General features: G+C 39.9%; 1 protein-coding gene across 3 annotated transcripts in view; it reads right to left on the bottom strand.

Moving 5' to 3' along the window:
- Window positions 1-27,004, bottom strand: part of LOC126471238 (probable cardiolipin synthase (CMP-forming)) — an 88,178-nt gene that overhangs the window by 39,726 nt on the left and 21,448 nt on the right. For all 3 annotated transcript variants that reach the window (XM_050099367.1, XM_050099361.1, XM_050099373.1), the window contains one exon: window positions 10,758-11,160. In XM_050099367.1, coding sequence (XP_049955324.1) covers window positions 10,758-11,160 — 403 coding nt within the window. The remainder of the gene's footprint in view (window positions 1-10,757; window positions 11,161-27,004) is intronic.

Genomic DNA, 27,004 nt, shown 5'->3' on the forward strand with positions numbered 1-27,004 from the left:
CAATGGGGAAGCCAGGATGATTGGGTTTGTGAATTTTAGGAAGAAGGTAGAAGGTAGGGGTGCGGGGTGTCGGTGGGGTCAGGAGGTTGATGGAGTCAGGTGAAAGGTTTTGTAGGGGGCCTAAGGTTCTGAGGATTCCTTGAAGCTCCGCCTGGACATCAGGAATGGGATTACCTTGGCAAACTTTGTATGTTGTGTTGTCTGAAAGCTGACGCAGTCCCTCAGCCACATACTCCCGACGATCAAGTACCACTGTCGTGGAACCCTCGTCCGCCGGAAGAATGATGATGGAACGGTCAGCCTTCAGATCACGGATAGCTTGGGCTTCAGCAGTGGTGATGTTGGGAGTAGGATTAAGGTTTTTTTTATGAAGAATTGAGAGGTAAGGCTGGAAGTCAGAAATTCCTGGAAGGTTTGGAGGGGGTGATTTTGAGGAAGAGGAGGTGGGTCCCACTCACCCTCTCCAAACCTTCCAGGAATTTCTGACTTCCGGCCTTGCCTCTCAATCCTTCATAAGTATCATTTGGTGCCTAAATAAATTCTTCCAGACTGTGAGGCCCTGGGGTATTTGAAGGAGCTCACCACGTAATTTCATCATTCCACTGCTCTCTGATTCAGATGCACTGGTACCCTCGCTGTGTTTAACAGGTGTGGAAGAGCCGGCTCTACCCACCAGGCTTCAGTCTTGTATGCATATGATATGGAGCAAACTGTCAGAGTTGGGTGATGGGAACTTCACCCACCTTCTGAACCCAAGAGTATTTTGGTACATGGGCACTCAAACTTGGAAACCCTGTTGTGATTTTGGTCTATTAGATGACAGTGTTAGAGAGGAAGCAGGTCTGACCAATTGGGGCCAGCTGGGTGGCACTTGCTTAACACATTGACTGCCACGTGAGCCAATAGTGGCTCACAGTTACACGGATTGTGACGTCACATGAGCCGTTTTTGGTTCACATATACATTGTACTGTGGGCCGCATGAGCCATAACTGGCTCACATGCAGAGTTGTGTTTAGAAGCCTCGTGAGCCTCACAGGGCTCACAGATAATGCATTTCAACTATGGGTTTAAAAGTGGTGGCTCCACTGAACACTCTCATGCTCATAGCGCTCAATATTTTTACAACTGGTAGCCATGGTGATTCCTAACTTCAGCGTACTGTTAAATGGTACAGAAAGATCATTTTCGAAATCTTTTTTGGAAAATATTTGTAAATGCTCAAGTGCTGTACAACTTGGCAAACAAAGGATCAAAGCCTCACATGCAAATAATTCCTTTCAGGGGGCACTTTATTCTACAGGTATTGAATGCCAAAGATTCACAACCATGAGCAACACTACAACCGTTTCATGAAGATAACAGTCATGGGCTGTTATAAACACCTGCAAAGAACAGAAGAAAGAAAGGATGCTGCTAAGAAAGTGGAGAGGGTGTGCACTAAATGTAATAAACGTGACAGTTTTATGTGCAATGAGTGTTTTAGTGACATTGACAATGCTGTGTTGAAGAAGTAGAATATTCTACGATCATTATTCATGAACATTGTCAGACCAAGTAAAAAAAAATTGTAAATAATATTATATGTAGCTAATACAATCAAATAAAGTAAGCGTTTGAATCATTTCTTGAAAAATATTTTTTTTATACCTATGTGGTTTTAAATCATATGCACTACATGTGGCTCATGTGGCCACATATTATAATTGTGTTAAAATGTTGTTGTTGGGCCAAATGAGCCATATATGGCTCAAGTCTATCATCAGTCTAGATCAGTCATAAATTGGCATTTTATCAAGTAACTTAATTCTACATGTTCAAAAGAAGACAACCGATGGAAAAAATCAATTTGGCTTCAGAAGTAATATTCTTGATTTCAATGTGGCAGAGCAACGCATCGTCCAAATTTAATCATGGCAGTCAATGTGTTAAGGTCTGTCTCACATGCTGTGGTCATGCCATTCAGAGAGCAGCAATATCATCTCCACACACTTCCTTGTGGGTGCTGGCCAACTCATTGCTACATCTACTAGCTGGTGACTTACGTTGCTCCTCCTTGGAGGAGCTCACCCTTTTTAAAAGCATATGTTGTGTAGAGCTGGGTAATGGATCGATCAGTGGAACTTGTATGAGGACCTGTGGATGCAAATATAAACCTGCTACGGCCATATTTCTTCAAAATTTATCAGTTGTTAACTGAAAGAAATTAGTTGCAACACACATGCTCATTCCTATGAAAACCTCACAAACATAAGAAAATAATCTTACAGAAAATATTACAATGGCTAGTTAATATGTAATTTTCCTGTAACACTATTTTTGGTTCTTGCTTTTCAAAAAAGAAACACAAAAGTGACTTCTTTTTTGCAAATGGATGTCATTTAGCTAAACATCCAAAGAGAAAATGATTAATTTTTGTAAATAAATTTCCTGGTTTCACATCATAGTAATATACAATAAACATCACCTAAGAAATTTGCTAATAAGCTAACTTTGTTTTGAGATTTACTTTGCATAATAAAAATGACTTAATTGTCATTGATATTAATATATGGAATTTCACTGAAAGCTTCTTGTGAAGTTACATAAATGTTTATTCTACATTCTGGAATGTGTGAATAATAGATCACGCAAATGTGACACGAATAATCACGAGTGCAACTAGACTTCCTTTTCCAGTGTGAAAACAAACTGAAGATCACAAGCAGTAAATTAATTTCTGTGGCATTTCATAACAGTCAGCTGAAATGATCAGATTGATGTATGCACTAACGTACCACTTCTGGGAGGTGAGCCTGCCCCACATGATATACACCTCACAGTTCAATGATGAGAGCTGGTGATCTGGCTAGTTTGGATGTGATTTTTAGGGAGTTTCCCACATCCGACTAGTTGAATACCAGGCTGGTACCCACATCCTACCTCAGGTACACTCTATGCACACATTTAGAAAATGTTCTCATACTTGAACATGAGCTTTACTCTAGACCCAGACAAATGGGTACACAAATTCTGTCCTGGAAGGTGTGGTGGCATCAGGATGGGTAACTGGCCACCAACTGTCACTTACATTGCCAAAGCCTGTACAACAATGCTGAACCCACAGAAATGGGAAAAGGCGAAGAAGAAGAAGATCATATCAGTCAATGAGTACAATTATGACATGTCAGAATCATAATCAAACTTGTGATAATAAATGAATCTTTAATTTCCCTTCCCATCTGATTGAAAAATCTTTCTTAAATCTGTTGCTGCCCATTTTACATGTCCTATCACGTCATTTCCTTCTTTTTGTTGTCTCCTCTTTATTTTTTGATGAAGGCCAACACCAAAACCATGACTATAAAATGGAATTATAATTAACATAAAAATAAAAAAGTTTTTCAGCAAGTACTGCTCTCACTTACCTAAGTTTAGTGATTTAGTTCTGTCGTGACCAATCTATGAAAAGCAACACAATTTTAAATACAATTAGCTATTACTCAATTGAAATTGTTACTCTTAAGCTGTTCAATTAGTGATGTTGGACCAGCGTGGTTCATTAAAACTGGGAGTCAAACCACACCAGGTCTTTACCTTTCATGGGCAATGGTGAACCAACTGTGCCGTGTTCTTGCCTCACAAACAAAGTTGTATATTCAATCTGAACTCCTTTCCAATCCTGGTCATTTCTATTCATACTTAAGTGTTTTGTGACATACTGTCAAGTACACAGTGTCTTTTGTACAATGATTTTACAATGATGTGTATTACAAAGTGGACAATAATAAAATAACAACAGTTGTTCTCTTGAAAAATGGGGAAATATATAAATATTTGGATGCAGAATTACAAATTATTTGAGAATAAAGGAGATGATTCACTGAAAGGCAGAAGCACTGTGTTGTCCGTAGGTACACAAACGAAAGTTCAGAGCTTTGCTAGCTTTTAAAATGAACTTCCTTTTTCAAGCTTGTAGAAGAAATATGCACACAAACACACATATACTCTCACTCACATGCACATGCCTGTCTCCCTACATTGTGCTCAGTTTACTGCCAGCTCTTTCCTGGCCCACACTGAGTGCACTGAGGTAAGGTGGTATGTGTGGGGGGAATAGGGGTTGAGATAGGTGTGAGGCAGTGAGGTGGTTGGGGAAAGCATTTAGTGGCTTGTAGGAGAGTGCAGAGCTGTCCGTGGGCTAGCTAGAGGTGCAGGTAGAGGAGGCGTGTACGCGTGTACACACACACAAGCACCCTCCCCCCCCCCCCTCACACACACAAACACACTACTGGGTGGGGGGGACATCGAGTTACCTTGCTGGTGGTGGTGGGGAGGATCCAGATGGCACCAGTTGTGAAACAGCCATTGAAATCTTGCATGTTCTGCTCTGCTGCAAGTTGTACCACTGGGTGGTCCACCTTGTTTTTGGCAACAGTTTGGTAGTAGCCATTCATTCTGGTTGACAGCTGACTGCTTGTCATACCAATGTAAAGCACTGTGCAGTTGGTATATATCATGGCTGCATTCACAAATGGCCCAGCCTCTGATAGGGTAGGATAAGCCTGTGACGGAACTGGAGTAGGTGGAGCTGAGTGGGTGGATTGGGCAGGTCTTGCATCTGGATCTTTCACAAGGGTATGATCCCTGTGGCAGGGGACTGGGGGTGGGAATGACATAGGGATGGACTAGGGTATTGTGGAGGTTGTGTGGGCGGCGGAACACCAGATTAGGAGGGAACAGAAGTATCTTAGGTAGGCTGTCCCTCATTTCAGTGCTCAATGATAGATAATCAAAGCCCTGATGAAGGCTGTTGTTCCAGTGCCAGGTGGTATTGTGTGACAAGGGGGGCACTTCTTTGTGGTTGGTTCCTTGGATGGATGTGAGGATCAGGTGTGTGCGGGGATATGACATGGGAGATCTGTTTGTGTATTAGGTCTGGAGGGTATTGTTTGTCCGTGAAGGCCTTTGTGGGGCCTTCAGCATACTGGGTGAGAGAGTTCTAATCATTGCAGATGTGTCTGCCGCAGGTGGCCAGCCTGTATGGAAGGGATTTTTAGGTGTGGAAGGGGTGGCAACTATCAAAGTGCAGATTTGATGTGGTGGGTTTGTTGTGGACCGAAATGTAAATGGAACCGTATGAGAGGAGGTCAACATCTAGGAAGATGGCACAGTGGATGGAGGAGGACTGGGTGAAGTGGATGGAGGAGAAGGTGTTGAGATTGTGGAGGAATGAGGATAAGGTGTCCTGGCCTTGAATCCAGATAATAAAGATGTCATCAATAAACCTGGACCAAACCAAGGGTTTGGAGTTTGGAAAGCTATGACTATTTCCTCTAGGAGGCCCACGAAGAGGTTGGCAGAGGATGGTGCCGTGCAGCTGCCCATGGCTGTCCCACGAATTTGTTTGTATATCTTCCCTTCAAAGAAGAGGTAGTTATGGGTTAGGAAGTAGTTGGTTAGTCGTACGAGGAATGAAGTGGTGACTCTGGAATCTGCAGAGCGTCGGGAGAGGTAGTGTTCAATTGCAGTAAGGCCATGTGCATGAGGGATGTTAGTGTATAAGGAGGTTGCATCAACAGTGACGAGTATGGACCCGGGAGGTACAGGTGTAGGATGACGGAGAGCAGGGCAGGAAGTGGTTGGTATCTTTAATGTGGGAGGCTAGGGTTTTGAAAACTGGTTGCAGATGTCGGTCAACAAGGGCCAAGATACTTTCTGTGGGGGCACTGTAACCAACCACGATGGGGCACCCAGGATTGTTAGGTTTGTGGATTTTGGGAAGCATGAAGGAGGGTGTGTGGGCTGTTGTCGGGGTGAGTTGGAGATGTACTCAGGGGAGAGGTTCTGGGAAGGGCCTAAGGATTTCAGCGGGGATTGGAGGTTATGTTGGACTTCTGGGATGGAGTCACTTTGGCAGGGCTTGTACATGGAGGTGTGAGACAACCAGCGGAGGCCATTTGCCAGGTAGTCACTGCTGTTCATCACAACATTGGAGGGACCTTCGTTGCCAGGAGGATGACCTAGTCAGGATCCATTTTTAGGTTATGTAGTGCAGTTCTTCCTTATGCTGAAAGGTTGTTGTTCTTAGGGAGGGATCTGGGGAAGGATGGTGACGCCAGGTTGGAAGTTAGGAATTCCTGGAAGGTGACCAGGAGATGTTTAGGTGGAAGTGTGGGAGGGGTCACAGTTGGCTGGTAGTACAAATTGGGACAGGCAGGGTTCAATGTTACAACTGGATTGGCTTTGGTTGGAGGGGTTGGTGGCAAAGATGCAGAGTTTGATTTTCATTATCAAGTTTCACCTGATGAACAGCTTCAAAATGTTCTTGACCATCACTAACTCCTGCTTAAGGGAACCTACTGTAGTGGAGTAACGTTATGATTCTACAGAAACCAAATAGCTGGTGCAATATTACTGTCAACCTCTGTGGTGTCACTACAAAGAGGGTGCTCATCATCAGGAACACTGTCAGATGAGATCACACTAAAATCCTGAATATGAGATGGCCGTGATTCAGTCTGAAACAGTTGAGAAGTGATCTATGGAGTGCACAATGAGTGTGTCATTAGTTTGATTATGAGATTACATTGTAGACTCTAATGTGGTGTGGACTGGACTTTGCTTTGAAATACAGACTTAAGACAGATTGTGCTGTCTCTGAGGCACATTCTGTATATATGTTTTGGTTTAAATAAACCAGGATGAGTCCCCACTAGTTTTGTGTGTAGCTCACTTTTATGAAATATATATTATAATTATTATTTTAATGATAAGATGCATATAAAATCTTATATTGAAGATATATCCACACTGGAATTTAATCTGCACGGTCAGTTCTACTAATAGCAAATTTTAGTCCCGTCTATTTAATTTGCTCAATCTTGGTTTTGCTATGAAAGTGGAAAAAACATAAGTTGAAAAGACAGGTGACTCAACAAGGAATTCTTTTCCTGTCAAATCAGTCAATATACAAAATTGTTAAGGCATTCATGGCCGCTTGTTGACAAACTGCCTGTTGGCTTCTGTCTCGGGTTCTTCGGTTGATGCTCATCTGCTGATTTATCTGACGTTCCACTAGCATGAGTGTCTGGCATTGTCGAAGTTTCACCTTCCATTGCAATGCTGGCAAAACATCCGAAAAATCATCTGACGAACGTTGGCTGAAGAACCCAAGACAGAAGCCAACAGGCAGTTTGTCAGTCAACATACCGGGTGGTCAAAAAGTCAGTATAAACTTGGAAACTTAATAAACCACGGAATAATGTAGATATAGAGGTACAAATTGACCCACATGCTTGGAATGACATGGGATTTTATTAGAATAATAAAAAAAAAAAAAAAAAAAAAAAAAAAAAAAAAAAAAAAAAATTACAAAATGTCCGACAGATGGCGCTGGACAGCAAAACGTCAGTGACTGAGCATGACAATAGTGTATAAAAGGAGCTGTATTGAGAGAGAGAATCAGTTGCAGCATGTTGACGTTACCTGAAAAGGCGCTTTTAGTGAAGCTGTATTATCAGAATGGGGAATGTGCTAGTTCAGCGTTACGATCCTATCGCCATAGGAAGGGGATTTGAATGGGTAAATGTCCGCTGACAAATGCAGCTGTGGCGAGAATGATTTCAAAGTTCGAAGTCGCAGGTTGTTTAGATGACAGACCCCATAGTGGCCGATCGAGCACAAGGCGTAATGCTGCTGAGACAGTTCAGGAAGAAATGGAGACTGTAGCGGGTTCGTCTATGCACGGGGAAGTCAGCACTCTTGTAGTCGCACCGGCATTCCATACACTACTGTTTGGTTGGCACTTAGGCGTACCCTCCGATTCTATTCATACAAAATCCATCAGCATCATCAACTGTTAGCTGGCGATTTAGTGAAGCAGAGGGCATTTGCGGTGTGGGCATTTCAAAAGATTTCAAAAGATGGCGGACGATGACGATTGGTTGAGTAACATGTTGTGCACCGACGAAGCTCATTTCACACTCTGAGGGTCTTTCAACGCCCAAAATTGCAGAATTTGGGCTACCGAAAATCCTAGAACTGTCGTGGAAACCATTGCATGACGAGAAAGTCACGGTATGGGTTGGATTTACCACATCTACTGTTATCAGGCCTTTTTTCTTCGAGGAAATACGTGATTCTGGTTTTGTAACTGCTACCGTGACGGGTGAGAGGTACGCTGATATGTTACAGAATCTCATCATCCCCAGCCTGGCTGATAAACACCTGCTGGAACGTACGATGTTCATGCAGGATGGCACTCCACCCCATATTGCTAGATGCATGAAAGATCTCTTGCGCGCATTATTTGGTGATGATTGTGTGCTCAGCCGCCACTTTCGCCATGCTTGGCCTCCCAGGTCCCCAGACCTCAGTCCGTGCGATTATTGGCTTTGGGGTTACCTGAAGTCGCAAGTGTATCGTGATCGACGGACATCTCTAGGGATGCTGAACGACAACTTCGGATGCCAATGCCTCACCATAACTCTGGACATGCTTAAAGTGCTGTTCACAACATTATTCCTCAACTACAGCTATTGTTGAGGAATGATGGTGGACATATTGAGCAGTTCCTGTAAAGAACATCATCTTTGCTTTGTCTTACTTTGTTATACTAATTATTGCTATTCTGATCAGATGAAGCGCCATCTGTCGGACATTTCTTGAACTTTTGTATTTTTTTGGTTCTAATAAAACCCGACAGTCGGCAACAGAAACCAAAACATTGCTTTAAAACAAGCGTTCAGTGCATAGTGTTGTGGAATGGGAAAAAAACCGCAAATTGGCGTTCATAACAAGAAGAACAACACCAAAAATGCAACAGGAGCGTAATATGTAGGAAATTGTCCACGCAACCTGCCACTGATGATGCCTTGCAGAAAATAAAGGCGAAACGCGTATGGCACTAAAATTGTGTTTTATTCAGTTGCTGTCAGACGGTCCATAAGTAAAAATTATTAATATCCCATAAAAACAATAGCAGACTTTATGATTCAACTATAGCCCACTGAAATACTGACAGAGAAGGAAATAAGAATCATAAGTAAACTGGATATGAAAGTCAGGCAGACAAGATGAGTAACATGCACAAAGATAAAGGAAGGGCCAAACAAAATTTAAGAATGGTTTAGAAAAGAACATGAAACTACACATGCTTATTATACAAGGGTCGTCAAGAAAGTAAGTTCCGTTTCTATTTCCATCCGCGGCAGCGCTACAGTCGCAGTTCCGAGCACGTGTGGCAGTTACTCTGACTCAAGGAGAAGACACGTACGCCATTTTCAGACCGCTGCTGCCGACGAGTGCTTTGTAGTGCTTCTTTATAATGTCTGTCATAATTGAAAATGCCACAGCATGTGAAATCAGATCTGTGATTCGTTTTCTAAATGCAAAGAAAGTTAAACCAAAAGAAATTCATCGGCAGATCTGTGAGGTTTACGGACAAAATGCTATGAGTGATTTGATGGTTAGAAGATGGGTCAGACTGTTCAATGAATGACGTGATCAAGTGCACGATGAAGAAGGAAGTGGATGCCCATCTGGGGTTACTGATGAACTGGTTCACACAGTTGAAGAGAAGATTAAGCACAACCATAAGTTTACATTTAGTGCCCTTGCTATGGAAGTTCCGCAAATCTCACAATCATTAATTCATAAAGTAGTTACTGAAAAACTGAAACTTCAAAAACTTTGCTCATGTAGGGTATCCAAAATTCTTACCGAACAACACAAAAAACAACGGATGGGCAATGCACTTCAGTTTTTGACACGCTACAATGCAGAAAGCAATGGCTTTCTTTCTTGGATAGTCATGGGGGATGAAACTTGGGTATCATATGACACCCCTGAAACAAAATGGCAATCAACGGAATGAAGGCACACTTCATCCCCAACGAAGGTTAGGCCTAAGCAAACACCTCAAAAAATCATGTGCACCATTTTTTGGGACAGAAAAGGCATTCTGCTGATTGATTTCTTACCACGAGGCCAAACAATCAATGCACAGGGTTACAGCGAGACCATTAAGAAATTGTGCCATGCAATACTGTACAAGCGCTGAGGATTACTGTCAAAAGGTGTTGTTTTTTTCCACATCCGAACTCACATGGTGAATGTGACTAAACAACTCTTATGGGAATTTCACTGGGACACATTTGATCATCCTCTGTACAGCCCGGATCTCGCTCCTAGCGACTTTCATCTCTTCTTACACTTAAAAGCTGTCCTTGGTGGTCAACACTTCAACAACGATGATGAGCTGAAAGAACATGTTACTACATGGTTGAATACACAGGCGGCAACCTTCTATGAAGAAGACATACAAAAACTTGTGCCATGCTATGACAAGTGCCTACAAAATTTCAGATGCTATGTACAAAAGTAGTTTAACAGTTGTAGATTTTTGTACAATAAATATTTTTTCTTTATCTGTACATGTTTGTTTGATATAAGCAAACGGAACTTACTTTGTGGACATACCTCGTGAATGCAAAATTTGTCAAGAAATGGACTCACTCAGGATGAGGACGACACTCACAGAATTGACTTTTTGAGAGGGTAATGTTAATTTGTATAGGATAAATCACAATCACTTAACTGTGAGAACAGTGGTTGAAACATTTCAAATACAATGAGATGCAGAGAGAGGAGTGAGAAAGAGAGAGAGAGAGACTGAAAGAGGGAAAGAAAAAAAATAGTTTCTTGTTATTACTTTAATATTTGTTATCAAAAAAGTAACAAATATTAGGCAGAAATAAACTGCCAGAATTATATTACCTCAATAACTTCCTCCATTTTTTCTTTCATTTTATCTTTTTTTTCTTTGATGTCTTTTAAAATCATCTGCCGACTTTCTGCAAGTTTCTGTTTTTTGTCTTGAAACATTCCTTCCAGGAAATCTTTTCTGCTAATATTCTCCTGGTTTGTATAACTTTTCCTGCTGTCTGTGCTGTACATGTGACTGAATGCAGACTGAAGCACTGTACATAAGCTGCTTGAAGTATGAAACTGTTTGCCATAATTCAAAAGCATTATCCGTGTGTGGTACTGACACATTGGAGCATTACTTTTATATTTCAAAAAGTTTATAACTGTATTTTCTGGTACAAGGAGTGTATAGTACTTAAGACATTTCATATTCATTGGTTTCCAGGTTCTTTTCACTGAATAAAATAAAAATCTGAAATCAACAAATCAATAAAATTAATATAACTGGAACACTGACGTCAAATTATATTTTTAGCACACTAAGATACACAAAAGCAGAGTGTGTGTGTGTGTGTGTAAGAGAGAGAGAGAGAGAGAGAGAGAGAGAGAGAGAGAGAGAGAGAGAGTGTGTGTGTGTGTGTGTGTGTGTGTGTGTGTGTGTGTGTGTGTGTGCGCGCGCGCGCACGCTGTGTGTGCTATGGGGGGGGGGGGGAGAGGGACAGGGAGGGTGGGGGAGAGAGGGAGGCGAGTGAGGAGGGGGGGGGGGGGGTAGATAGGGAGATTTTTGAAGAGATCTCTAGATAATGGTAAAGACAGTTTTTGTGACAGAAAACATATCATCTCCAGCGTTTCACTTACATAAGTTGCTCTTGTTAAACCAAGTAACCTAGTGGAAGGTAGGGTAAAGAAATTTGGATCACAAGCCAATCAACATTAGTGCCTTCAAGGTTTACAACCTTGATAATTAACAACTCATAACCTTTGGGTGACCACATGAAGAATGTATAACCCAGGAGGTAATAAATGCACACCCACATGTGTAGGGGCAAGAGGATCCTTTGGTTCTGGAGAATCTGCACCTTCATGAAAGAATAAGAAATACTTCACCTACTTGGCACCCATCAACTTCAATTCCCACCTGACAACAGAGAAACTGAAACACACATTGGACATTATAAAGAAAAATAATATTCTGATGACAGCACTGCAAGAAATTAGACTCATAGATGAAAATGCAAGGGAATTGCTGGGCTACAGGATTTACTAAGGTAACCAGGTCAGAGAGTGATGAAGAATGTATGTCACCTGGGTACAGGTTGCATTGTCAACAATACAGAGGTAGAATCCACAATCTCCTTCTCATCTCTGAATGGCAGAGTATCTACCATATCATTGAAAGGTATCTTCAAAGCTTATATGATTATCACCTTCTAAGTACCTACCAATGACAGAGGAGGAAGGGATTAGCATTTAACGTTCCGTCGACAACGAGGTCATTAGAGACGGAGCACCGGCTCGGATTATGGAAGGATGGGGAAGGAAATTGGCGGTGCCCTTTCATAGGAACCATCCCGGCATTTGCCTGAAGCGATTTAGATAAATCATAGAAAACCTAAATCTGGATGGCCGGACGCGGGTTTGAACCGTCGTCCTCCCGAATGCGAGTCCACCAATGACAGAAAAGGGAAGGCTACTGAAGTACAAAATCTCTGGAGAGAACTAGAAGAAACAACGGGTAAATTTTCTAAATATCACATAATTGTCTTAGTGGAAGACTTAAATGTTCAGATTAGGAAAGAAAGGAAATTCAAGAAAGTAGTAGGAGAGTATTCAGCCCCAAATGAAGAGCAGTAGGAATGGAAAGTGACTGATAAATCTGTGCAGAAATTGCAACTTGGTCCTTAAATCTAGAGCGTTCAAATACCTTCCCAGGGAACCTAAGACATGGAGATATCATAACACCAAGTTAAGAAAGTTTCAATTGAGTCATGTCCCCATTAGCATGAAAAGTAGAAAAGAAATACTTCACATGAAGGTATTGAGAACTGCCAGCAATAACTCTTAACACTGTCCGCAACTGATAAGAGCAAATTTTATCCCTCTCACAAATTACAGAAGTGTTTCCATATTCAATCCAACCTGATTGCAAGATAACAACAATTTTACCACAGTTAAAAGGTAAAAAGGACTGGCTACAACAAAAGAAGGTCATGATAAAAACAGCAACAGCTGCTATCCCAGAGAACAAGAAGAACAAACACTCATAGTGGACAACAGCGTATGGCAAGATGTTTGAGGACAGAAGGTAAGCTTGGCTGAAATGTATCAGCAATAAGAGCATGGCTAATTATACAAGCTTCCAAACAATCTGAAAAACCACAACCAAGATCATCAGAGGCACCAAGAAATGTTACAAAAAGGACTTCATCTAACAAGTGGTGAAGAACTTCCAGAGGAAGAACAGCAGAGACCTTTACACAGCAATCAAATCATGGTAACTCCATTCTCAAACCAGACAGTTCACCTCCACATAACAGATAAGGAAACGAAATTGAATAATCAGCATAGCACAGGAGCACTAGCAGAACTTTTCAACAAACTTTTCAATTCAGTGTAATCCACAAGAAAACTGCACTTTGTATTTGGGACAGTTACTGACCTGGATAGTCTCCTACCAGCTAAGGTGCACATCCAGGTGATTATTTCTGAACTCAAATCCAACAGAGCATAAGAGGAAGTTCGTATCATCTTGGAACTCTGGGAACTCACGATAAGGAGTCTATCCAGAATATTCATGATGTCATAGCCAAAATTTGGAGACAAAAAGGCTCAGAAATGATTGGACCTCTGTTACATCAAATGTTATTTTACATAAAGTGCATGACATTAAGCAACCTTTCTTAAAGTTCACCTTGTGAGGGTATAGCATCAATTACTCCATTCACATTTATATGTGGAGTAAAGTCAGTGTCTTGTAAGTAAGCAGATTGTTAAAATAATGTGGCATCATTGTTGTAGCGCCTCAGTAAAGTAGCAATTGGGCCTCAACATAGTTACACCACCGCCTCAGTTTCAAGCCAGCTGCTGCCTAAAATAGATGTGCTGTAGCATTTTCCATTAGGGCACATAATTTTATTGTTGTTGTGGCATATTGATTATGTCTAAGATGGAAGAAGAATAGTTACACATAATTCACTGCACATGATTATAGTTCAGCAATAAATAAATGTACAAGTTTTCTGGTAATGAGTTCTGGTCAGTACTAAACTAGACCACTGATTGACATAATCATCTCATCCCGCTGTTGAGTAAAGAATTACAAGCAACCTTATGAGAGACAGAGATCTCTCAAAACTTGGCAATCAGCCTTTGTACCTCAATTATTGCAACAATCTTAGTGTTGACTGTTGCAGCTAACACAATATGATGGGTTCACTGCTGTTGCATTGCAGTGTAAGTTCAAATGCAGCAGGAAGTATTAGAATAGAGCAGTGTTAACTGGTTGTAAAGAAGCATTATTGCCATTGCAAGTAAGAATAAGTAGCATTACAAATTAAAAACAATTAGGCTATTAATAATAGAGAGAATCTTAAAATTGTCTAATGTATAGAAGAAAGCACAGTAGAAATTACATAACAGAAATGGTCAACACGAGTTTTAGTAGGAAGAGAATCCTAAGATGATACAGAAATGTTGGAAAACAACAGAATTAATTGCTTGGATACACCCTCTGCACATTAAAAAATACAAATGTAAACATCATTAAATAAATGTGCAACCAAAGTTGAGCAGAGTGAAAATGATATTAAAAACAATAGAAACAATTAGACTTATTTACTTGAATTGGGATGTTCTCCCAATGCTAGATTGAAAATCCAAGAAACTTAGAAATTAATCAAACAGAAACATAACAAACTGTGGAGGGAATTTAATACCAAGCAAGAAAAACTCTAAAGAGAGGCATAAAAAATCAAAAACATACAGCTGCAACACTGACTACTCCTCTTCTTGCAATTGAAACAGTTGCCTGGAGGCAATGGTTTGAAGATGACAAGGGACTCAAGACCATAATTACCAAGTGGTTTAATTTCCACATGGATGTACATAAAGAATATACAGCCCTTACTTTTTGAATACACCTCACATCTGGTGGCAAACATTCTACTGCTTTTCAAAAACAATTCAGGACTCATTTCTAAGTGTACAGAATGAGAAGAAGAGATCTGATTTTCATACTTGGTATGCATGATGATGATGATGATAAAGACATTTGGTTTGTGGGGTGCTCAACTGTGCAGTTATCAGTCTCAATCTTTTCACACTCCAGTTGCACCACTTTTCCTCAATGATGATGAAATGATAAAGACAACACAAACAACCAGTCCCTGGGTGGAGAAAATCCCTGACCTGGCCGGGAATCAAACCTGGGACTCCGTGATCCAGAGACAGTAATGCTAGCCACTAGACCACAAGCTGTGGGCTTGCGTATGCATAGGACAAGACTTGTGAAGATGAGTACCATGATTTACAAGAAAATTAAAGTTAAAACACATCTGAAGCAGCACTGTCAAAAAAAGTATTGATTGAAAATTTATAGTGGGTAATTAAGTCACCATTACTGATGCCAGTTACGTGTTCAAACCAGGATGGCACAATCAAAGAATTCATCAAGCACTTTTGAGACAGGATCATTTATTTAGATGATTCCATGAAAGAAGAATTAATGAAAATTGTAATACAGTAGCCACCCATTTTGGCTTATGAGAAGTTACCATTACGTTATGCATGATATTGGAGAGATTTTTCTCATGTGTGTTCAGACTGAATTGATAGAGTGGGAAAGGCAGCAGCAAAATCACACTTGCCATGTAACCATAGGATCACAAGTAAAACCTTGTTATGAAAATTTCCATAACTTCAGAGGAAGTTATCTGCGACAAAAAAGGAAAATAATCCCAATTAGGTCACTGGTGTGGGAGTGTCACAATGAGTGAACATCTCCCAGAAATAGATTGTTAAATTAAGTGAGGTTTCAGATGTGAATATATCCAAAATTAATGTGGAAGATGGATCAAACATAATACATAACACAAAGAATGACTTATTTAGAGAACAAAAAACTACTGTGGAAGAAATTTTAATGTCCACAGTGTGACTACTGTTTTGCTTCTTCACAGTAAATCTGGAGTTAATGTAATTAAAAACAAAACAATGGCATGAATAGCTGAAACATAAATATGATTTACCTGTGTTTCCACCATGCAATATACATATTACAAGGATGATCAGAAATAAAAGAAAACCAGTTCAGTGTGAAGTAATATATTAAAAGTTCACAATACAGCATCTTGAGTATGAGCAAGGAGTCTTGATAATATTGCCTCCGACAATCAGTTAAATATTAAGCATAGATCGGTTGATGGGGAACTAAGTCTAGTTAGACTTTGCTGATAGCACGACTGTGACAGGAGAAACAAAAGAAAGAAGAGTCAAATTTAAAGGGTACCTAGGAAAGGATGATCACCATAATTTGTGCAGTGGTTTAATGATGCTGTGTATGATGAGAGAAGGAAAAGCTGGAAGTCCATAAGATGCGGACCAACACGCTGACCTCATGAGAAGTTACAAGGGTTGTTCAATAAGTACTGTAAAACTTTTTTTCTCAAAGCAGGATGGTCTTTTTCATGATTTAAATACATGATATGGTTCCCTAATACTTTTGTTGTAAAAATATATTTTTCATTGTAATCTCCATTCTATTCTACAGCCTTACACCACCTTAATGTGAGATCTTGCTGCATCAACAACTTCCTCATCATTGCTGTAATGTTTTGCATGGAGTCAATCCTTTAGTGGGCCAAAGAGATGGAAGTCAGAAGCTGCCACACCTGAGCTGTGGGGAGATGAAGAAGAACAATCCAAAAAATTTTTGTGATCTCCATTTGGGAGTGCAGACTTGTCTGTGGCCTTGTATTACTGTGGAGAAGGAGAAGCTTGTTCGCATTTTTGTGTCTCACAGAAAAATATTTTTAATTTGTATAGTCTCATTGAGGGAAAAGTGATAAGAATCAATGTTCTCTCTGTTGTATACTTCTAAGACACATTTTTCATAAACATATAACAGTAAACTAACATGCAAGCTGCAGCTCTGTAATATGCTCCACCATGTCCCCTCCCTTCTTCAAAGCGTTTTTTTGTTTTTTGTTTTTTTTTCCCAGTGCAATATTCCTTACATTGTTATTCATTTACATATCAATGAGGAAGCTTTCAAACATTAGTGTTGTGTGTGTGTTGTGGTGGTCTTCAGTCCTGAGACTGGTTTGATGCAGCTCTCCATGCTACTCTATCCTGTGCAAGCTTTTTCATCTCCAAGTACCTACTGCAACCTACATCCTTCTGAATCTGCTTAGTGTATTCATCTCTTGGTCTCCCTCTACGATTTTTACCCTCCACGCTGCCCTCCAATACTAAATTGCTGATCCCTTGATGCCTCAGAACATGTCCTACCAACTGATCCCTTCTTCTGGTCAAGTTGTGCCACAAACTTCTCTTCTCCCCAATCCTATTCAATACTTCCTCATTAGTTATGTGATCTACCCATCTAATTTTCAGCATTCTTCTGTAGCACCACATTTCGAAAGCTTCTATTCTCTTCTTGTCCAAACTATTTATCGTCCATGTTTCACTTCCATACATGGCTACACTCCATACGAATACTTTCAGAAATGACTTCCTGACACTTAAATCAATACAGGATGTTAACAAATTTCTCTTCTTCAGAAACGCTTTCCTTGCCATTGCCAGCCTACATTTTATATCCTCTCTACTTCGACCATCATCAGTTATTTTGCTCCCGAAATAGCAAAACTCCTTTACTACTTTAAGTGCCTCATTTCCTACTCTAATGCCCTCAGCATCACCCGACTTAATTAGACTACATTCCATTATCCTTGTTTTGCTTTTGTTGATGTTCATCTTATATCCTCCTTTCAAGACACTGTCCATTCCATTCAACTGCTCTTCCAAGTCCTTTGCTGTCTCTGACAGAATTACAATGTCATCAGCAAACCTCAAAGTTTTTATTTCTTCTCCATGGATTTTAATACCTACTCCGAATTTTTCTTTTGTTTCCTTTACTGCTTGCTCAATATACAGATTGAACAACATCGGGGAGAGGCTACAACCCTGTCTTACTCCCTTCCCAACCACTGCTTCCCTTTCATGCCCCTCGACTCTTATAACTGCCATCTGGTTTCTGTACAAATTGTAAAGAGCCTTTCGCTCCCTGTATTTTACCCCTGCCACCTTTAGAATTTGAAAGAGAGTATTCCAGTCAACATTGTCAAAAGCTTTCTCTAAGTCTACAAATGCTAGAAACGTAGGTTTGCCTTTCCTTAATCTTTCTTCTAAGATAAGTCGTAAGGTCAGTATTGCCTCACGTGTTCCAGTGTTTCTACGGAATCCAAACTGATCTTCCCCGAGGTTGGCTTCTACTAGTTTTTCCATTCGTCTGTAAAGAATTCGTGTTAGTATTTTGCAGCTGTGACTTATTAAGCTGATAGTTCGGTAATTTTCACATCTGTCAACACCTGCTTTCTTTGGGATTGGAATTATTATATTCTTCTTGAAGTCTGAGGGTATTTTGCCTGTTTCATACATCTTGCTCACCAGATGGTAGAGTTTTGTCAGGACTGGCTCTCCCACGGCCGTCAGTAGTTCCAATGGAATATTGTCTACTCCGGGGGCCTTGTTTCGACTCAGGTCTTTCAGTGCTCTGTCAAACTCTTCACGCAGTATCATATCTCCCATTTCATCTTCATCTACATCCTCTTCCATTTCCATAATATTGTCCTCAAGTACATCGCCCTTGTATAGACCCTCTATATACTCCTTCCACCTTTCTGCTTTCCCTTCTTTGCTTAGAACTGGGTTTCCATCTGAGCTCTTGATATTCATACAAGTCGTTCTCTTATCTCCAAAGGTCTACATTAGTGTTACTAATTCTTATTGGCAGAACACTGAGAAAATGCAACAGGTGTAGTAAAGAAACTGCCTACACTTTGCTTATACGTCCTCTTTGAGTACTGCCGAATGGTGTCGGATCCAAATCAGACTGGATCGATGGAGGACATCAAAAACATTCAAAGAGCAGCAGCTCATTTGGTACTATAATGAAATAGGGGGAAAGCACCACAGACATGATACATGATTTGAGTTGGTAATCGTTAAAATAAAGCCATTTTTCACTGTGGCAGGATATTCTCACAAAATTTCAATCATCAACTTTCTCTTCAGAGTGTGAAAATATTTTGTTGGCATCCACCAACACAAGGAGGAATGGTCATCGTAATAACATAAGAGAAATAAGAGATTGCACAGAACAATTTAAGGGTTCATTTTTTCCATGCACTGTTCGAGAGCAGAACGATAAGGAAACAGCTTGAAGGTGGTTCGATGAACCCTCTGCCAGATGCTTACTTGTGAATTGCAGGTAATCATGTAATTGTAGATCACACAGGTTTCCTTTGCCTTGTTCCATTGACAACAGATGCTTCTCCCAGTGACTTGTCATACTTTTAACCATGACTCACATCAACATAAGTCACTGAGTTGTTCACAAGCTAGCCTGGCATGGCCTTAGCTCTTTACACTGTAGCTTCACCAAGCCTCAATGGCATCCAGTGGCACCAACAATGCCAACAGGCAGTGTGCCAATCTTAGTAGAGAGTGCTGTAGTCTGGGCACCTGTTTCTTACGCCGTATCACATACCCACTCAGTTCCACACTGGTATCCCCCTGCTGTAGAGTATTTAGGCCACTACCAGATCACACTGTAGACCACTACCACTCTGGACTTCACGCCCCCCTCACCAGCACCCCATCGATTGGAGTCATCACCATCACTATGAGCACCTGTCACCAATGCTGTGCAGGACTACCAACTGCTGCTCCCGAGTCACACACCTCGCCACACATCACCCCAACGGCAGACGACATTGTATAGCCATCACCTGTTACAACCAGTGATGGTCGACATCTCAGAAGCATCATCATTCCCACTGGCAGCTATCGTCATCTAGTTATCATCTCTGAACCTTCCAATGCCCAATGTCTTGGAAGCATCATTGTCCCACTGGCAATTATCATCATTGAGCCATTGCCTTTGACATCCACTAATGCCCGACATCCCAGAAGCATCGCCATTCCACCAGAGCTATAGTCATCAAGCCACTGCCTCTGATATCCAGCAGCATGTGACATCCCAGAAGTGTTGTCATCCTAAGGCAGCTACCATCATCAACCTGCTCTTCTGACACCCGCCGATGCCTAACATAACGGAAGCCCGTCATCCTCTAAGGTACACTTTGTGTGCCAAGATGTATCCTACAGTCAATCATCCTTGGCCCCTTCTGCTCTGCTGACTACAATTAGCAATGTCTAGGAGTGACATTTCAGTTTGTATTTAAGTTGTGTGGACATTCATCCATAGACAATGTATCTGAGTTCAGTTTATTATATCTATAATAAACAGTTGTTATGGTACTTGCACATTTCACTGGTAGTCTGTAGCCTCCCACAGCCATGGACACGAAATCCACCAAGAGAAATTCCGTGATTGTTCTTTGCTTGAAACACACCTCCATTGCAGATACCATTCTGAAGGCTGTTTATAGTGCTGCCATCCAATGGGAGTTACCAGAAATGTAAGGGATGATGTGGGAATGTTCCAGGACGTCACAAACAAAATTACAATTTTTTAAAATAAAACTTGCCAAGAAAAAAAGTGTTACTTTACTTACTCAATGCCCCTCATATATTATGATAGATGTTAGTAATACCATACAAGGGAATGTCAACAAACTATGTAGCCTTACAAAAGATTGGAAACAGAGACTGGCAGCACTACTGACAAAGTACTCCACAGTAAAACCAAGGCACATGGAGGACAACTACTGCAAAATCCAAGTACAGAAAAATTAACGTGTCAAAAGCAAACCATGTCCAGATCCACTGGCAACTGCTGTTGACACTGGGATTAAAAAACCATTGTCTGAGGACATCACTGAAACAACTGATAGCTGCTATAACAACCCATTACACACAGTATGCAAGGATTTTGGCAGTTTTCGCTTGGTAGTAGACATGAGAGTGATAACTATGATTACTATACCACACAGAGACAAATAATTGTTACAAAATTTACTGGCAGATTAAAACTGTGTGCCATCCTGGAATTTGAACTCGAATCTTGTCTTTTGCAGCAATGTTCTCACTGCAAGAGGTAGCCAGGCACAGTTCATGACCTTCCTCACAGCTTTACTAGCACCTCTGTTGTGCTCACTAAACTTTGCAGAAGTTCTCTTGTGTAACTTGTGGGTATCCTGAAAGAAAAGATACTGTGGAGAAATGGCTTGACACAGCCTATGAATTGTTTCCAAAATCAATATTTCACTCTACAGCAAAGTGGGCGTTGTTTTGAAACTTCAATGCAGACTAAGACTCTGTGCCAGATCAAACTCAAACCTGATAACCTGACTTTTGTAGGCAATGTACTTACTGACTGAGCTATCCGGTCATGATTCACGACCAGGCCCTACAGCTTTACTTCTAATTTCTGAACTTTGCAGAAGTTCACCCGCAACACTGTGGGATGTTTGGAAAGAAGAATGGTGCTGGCAGAAATAAAGCCACATGGGCAGGTCATGAATTGTGCCAGGGATAGCATTGCCCACAAAATGAAAAGTTACAAGTTTGAGACCAGGTCAGACACGCAATTTTAATCTGCCAGGACATTTCAAAACAGTGTAGAGCAAAAGTGCTGTAAAAATTTAAGGATGTCAAGCTTCACACAAACATGGAGTTCAACAGTTGTTCCTGGTAGCTTGATTTAGTAGTACAGTCACAAATAAATGGCATTCCTGTAATAAGGATTAAATTATCAGTTCTGCATAATGATGTTCAGATTAAACATCTCTCTATCCATAACCGTAAGGGTGTTACCCAAAGCGCCAAGACAAGATTTACTCAAAAAGATGGTTCTGTATATGGGCCAAATTCTTGCAGCAACAAATGTGAGGATACTATTTGGAAAGTCCTATAGGTTGGAGTGATAATTCTTTTGGAAAATCAGTTTTCACAGAAAAGCAAATTATATTTCTTATCCACATCATTTCACACAGTTGCATTAAACTAGAACCATGCACTTAAAGTTTCCTTGTGAGTTGTAGTAAATTTGTTGTGGTGTAGTTACTCAAAAAATGTATATTATTTTTCAGCATTATGAGCAGGAGGAACAACTCAAACAGTCAGAACAAAGTTGCGTCAAAGTTCAAACACAGGACCACTGCAGTCACCACCACTCACTAACAGCACAGGAGAGAAAACTGTAATGTCACTAAATGAAAATCATTTTCCATTGGAGATCTGAGAAATTCAGGTACCGTATACTAGGATTTCATGAAGTCGTCAGGACAGCTATCATTTTAATGCAATTCATATAACACCCTCATAGGATAATCTTTAATGTTGCAACATACAGCTTTGAAATTGAACACAAATCATGGAGGAATAACACATATGTGGTTGCTTTTACACATATGCCTTAAACATTAAGGATGAAATTGATGGAAGGAGTCAATTGTAAAAACCATGTTCGGAAACTACTTTGTAACATCTAGCATGAACAAGATGCAGATCCTATCATCAGCATGATTAAGTAGAAATACAAAGTTGGCAATTAAATAGAAATCTGCCTGTACTATGTGAAGTAGGTGAAAATATTGGATAAGCGCATAAACCTAGTTTCTGATCATTGGGAAACATGCATCCCAGGGTCTACAACTGATGAATTAGTGAAATACAAAACACTTAAAGTACATTAAAATGTTTGGTCAAACAACAGCCTGCATCTTTAATGATATAGTCAGAAGTGTGAGGAACATTCTTAGAAGATTTGATTACTGCCATAGACTACAAATTCTATGGTACAACACAAGAGGTTAATATGCAAGATCATTCCACAGAAATTAGGTGAAATAGTATAAACAGATTTGCATGAAATGTTACCAAGAGCAAAATGTGACTTCACACAAATCGTGCTCCTAATGCAAACACCACAAAAATTTGTCCATTTGTGCCCACTCTATAAAGCAAATAGCAATATAATGATTAAGAAACTACAAGATGATTTCTTCCCATTGTCATGCATCTTAAATGTATCCTTACTGATAATGGCTCACAATTCTGGTCAAAAATAAGAAGACAGTTCCTAGAAAAGTAAATATTTGGCCAACATTAATCTCAAATTTATTGACCAACTTCAAACAAAATAGAGAGGTTAATGTACAAGCTCGGACAGCCATTTAGAGCCTATTGCATAAATAATCATAAAGCATGCTCATAAAAGCTGAATGACTTCAAACAGATTAGGCATAGCTTACACCATGACAGTAACACCATGCCACCAGCAGTGCATTTTGAGCAATATATCAGTTTTCCTAATGACAATTAACTGTCTGTAGAACAACACATCAAGATGGCGTCAGAAATGATTAGCCGCAAACAAAAGCACTAAACGGAAGAAAGCACAAAGCACACTAATAAAGCCTATTGTGCACAATGATGATGATTGGATTCTAGTAAAACCACTTGTAAATCTTCAAGCATTAAGTAAGATATGCCAAATTTTAACAGAATTATGTTGGAGCATTTAAGATCAGATGCATTGTGCACCCAGTTTTGATAGATGCCGTGTATACAAAACCTGGAAAATCGTGGCCGACAACACACAAAAAACATAAAATAATACCATCTTGCTGAACAAAGGGAAGCAATGATAACTAGAAAAAGGGAGAGGAAATGCAAAATTATGAATGAGCGAAATTACATGTGTTTCTTGGTTTGACTAAGTCAACATGAACTGCTCCAGTGAGTAAATGACATTTAAGGTTTAGGTTTCATTACTTTAAATGTAAAAACTGTGTATCTACTCTCTATCAATGAGAGCACTGTGAATATTTATGCACTAAGTATGGATTTGTGTATATTCTAAACAATGGATAAGCAGAGGAAAATGAACATCATCAAACACTTGCAAATTTAAAATACTGTATTTACTGCCAAGACTGTGTATGTTTGTTTCATGTTATGATGTGCTGCAAAGTGGGATGACTTTGAGTGCAGTGACCTGATGGCAAATGAGCCACATGAGCAACTATTGTTAAAATACTGCCACAACTTCCAACAATGTTCCAAATGTTCTGAGCCAGCCGATCATGTGAATATTCATTCTGGAAACCAAGTTTGCTGCAATGCAAATATAGGCTTCTTCCATGATTTTGTTAATGAATGTGGGCATTTTGTGAGTACTGATTTACAATTTGAGAGTGACGCTTTTATTAAAACTATGATGGACATTAACTATTACAATGTACCTTACACTCAGATTAATAGGTGAGCAGAGTTTTCTTTTATAATTTTATGAAATTTGCATTATTTTCCACACTTGTAGGAATTAATAGGTCAAAATATACAAGTTTCTTTCAGGATGAATAGTAAATATTTTAAAAGGTGGTAATTTGAATTAAAAATTCCATATGAGATGTGTTCCATATTTCTTGACTACAGAGATAAGTTTTCATTTCAACAACTGTTAACTCCAATTGCTATGGGTTTCTTTATCGACTGTCATTTTTGTTATGAAATTGTGCTCGATTTTAAATAATTGAATTTTTCTGCTGTATCATTTAAGATGCCACATGTATTTAACAAACTCTGAGTATACCAGTAGTGTATTTGTGTATGAGTTTTGTAATGGAAATGCTGCTGCTGGTTGTAGAGAATACAGTTCCTAAGCACAGAATACCAGATCCAAGTATTTATTCATATTTTCACTAAACTGCATGAGATTGATGCCGTGCCCCATCTGAACATTCAAACAAAATATCTGGATAAAGTATAATACATTATTCAGCAGGCAGAACATAGTCCTTCAGCAAGCACAAGCATGATTTCTACATGTATCACTGTTTCACATACAGGAATATGGTGGACATTATATATACATGGCCTCTACACTTATCATTTACAGAAGATTCAACACCTTCACGAAGGAGATGAAGGTAGGTGGTGGAATTTTGTCAATGGCTAATTGCAAATCATTGACTAACCTCATTAATATTGCTTACTGATGAGACCATTTTCACTCATGATAGTATCAGTAAAACTTGTAACCCACATCGGTAGTCCATCCCCTCGTTGAGACACATTTTCAAAAACACTTCTATATCTACATATATACTCTGCAAACCATCGTGAAGTGCACGGCAGATGGTATGCCCCTTTTATCAGTTGTTAGGGTTTCTTCCCATTCCATACACACATGGAGCACGCGAGAATAACTGTTTGAATACCTCTATGCTTGTAATTAATTTAGTCTTATCCTCACAATCCCTATGTGAGTGATATGTAAGGGGTTTTAGTACATTCCTAGAGTAATCATTTAAAGTCAGCTCTTGACACTCTTTTAATAGACTTTATCGGGATAGTTTACATCTATCTTCATGTCTGCCAGTTCAGTTTCTTCAGTATCTCTGTGACAATCTCCCACAGATCAAACAAACTTGTTTCCATTCGTGCTGCCCTTGTCTGTATGCGTTCAATATCCACTGTTAGCTCTATTTGGTATGGGTCCAACATACTTGAGCAATATTCTAGAAATGGTCGCACAAGTGATTTGTAAGCGATCTCTTTTGTAGGCTGATTGCAGTTCCCCAGTATTCTACCAACAAACCTACCTTACCTACAACTGAGCCCATGCAATCATTCCATTTCATATCCCTTCAAAGTGTTACACTCAGGTATTTGTATGAGTTGGCCAGTTTCAAGTGTCTCATTGATATTATAGTCATAGAATACCACATTTTTTCTTTTTTTTGAAGGGTACAATTTTACATTTGTGAACATTTAAAGCAAGTTGCTAATTTTTGCACCACTTTGAAATATTATCAAGATCTGACTGAATATTTAGGCATGGTTGTAATAGAGGGAAACATTCCACGTAGGAAATATATATCTAAAAACAAAGATGATGTGACTTACCAAATGAAAGTGCTGGCAGGTCGACAGACACACAAACATGGATATGTGTGTGTGTGTGCGAGTGTATACCCGTCCTTTTTTCCCCCTAAGGTAAGTCTTTCCTCTCCCTTAAAACCCACATCCTTTCGTCTTTCCCTCTCCTTCCCTCTTTCCTGACGAGGCAACAGTTTGTTGCGAAAGCTTGAATTTTGTGTGCATGTTTGTGTTTGTTTGTGTGTCTGTCGACCTGCCAGCACTTTCATTTGGTAAGTCACATCATCTTTGTTTTTAGATATGAATATTTAGACAGCTTCTTTCAGACAGTACTGTGTTATGGATAATGACATCATCTGCAAAAAGTCTGATTTTACTATTAATATTGCCTGCAAAGTCATTAATATTCAACGTGTACAGCAAGTGTCCCAACATACTTCCCTGGGGCACACCTGAAGTTACTTTTACATTTAACGATGACATTGTGTCCTCCCTACCAAAAAGTCCTCAATCCAATCACAAATTTCACTTGATACCTCATACGATCATACCTTTGACAATAAGCATAAGTGTGTTACTGAGTCAAATGCTTTTCAGAAATCAAGAAATACTGCATCTGTCTGACTGTCTTGATCCAAATCTTTCAGTATGTCATGTGAGAAAAGTGCGAGTTGGGTTTCACACAATCAGTGTTTTCAGAATCTGTGATGGTTGGCATGGAGCAGGTTATTCTGTTCAAGATACCTCATTCTCTGTAAATATGTGGTGTAGTATGTTAGACAAACACTTGACCAAGCCTTTTGTGTTACTGCATCATCTTACAGGGACCCTGTACCTAGAGTTTCTTGGAAACAAGCTTACAGCAGGTTTGAAAGAGGTTCCTTTGGCTACAAGAAAGCATATGGTCTTCCAGAATGAAGGGGCGTTGCACATTTCAGTCATTAGATGAAACATCATCTAAATCTAACACTCCCCGGAGGATGACTCAGCAGAAATGATCATGTTTCTTGGTCACCTAGGCCCCTGGACCCTACCACTTTAGATTTTTGTTTGTAGGGATGTTTGAAAGGCGAAGGCTGCAAAAAAAAATTACACACAAGAGACAAATTTATCGTTCAGATAATGAATAGTGTTGCCCTCAAAAAGGAATCCTAAGTTGACCTCAGAAGAGCTATGTGTGGTGTTGCCAAAATAATTTGAAAGTGCGCTGAAGTCAGAGGTGAAATTTATGAAAATCAGCTTTA

This window comes from Schistocerca serialis, chromosome 1 (assembly GCF_023864345.2).
Source record: "Schistocerca serialis cubense isolate TAMUIC-IGC-003099 chromosome 1, iqSchSeri2.2, whole genome shotgun sequence".
Classification (NCBI taxonomy): domain Eukaryota; kingdom Metazoa; phylum Arthropoda; class Insecta; order Orthoptera; family Acrididae; genus Schistocerca; species Schistocerca serialis.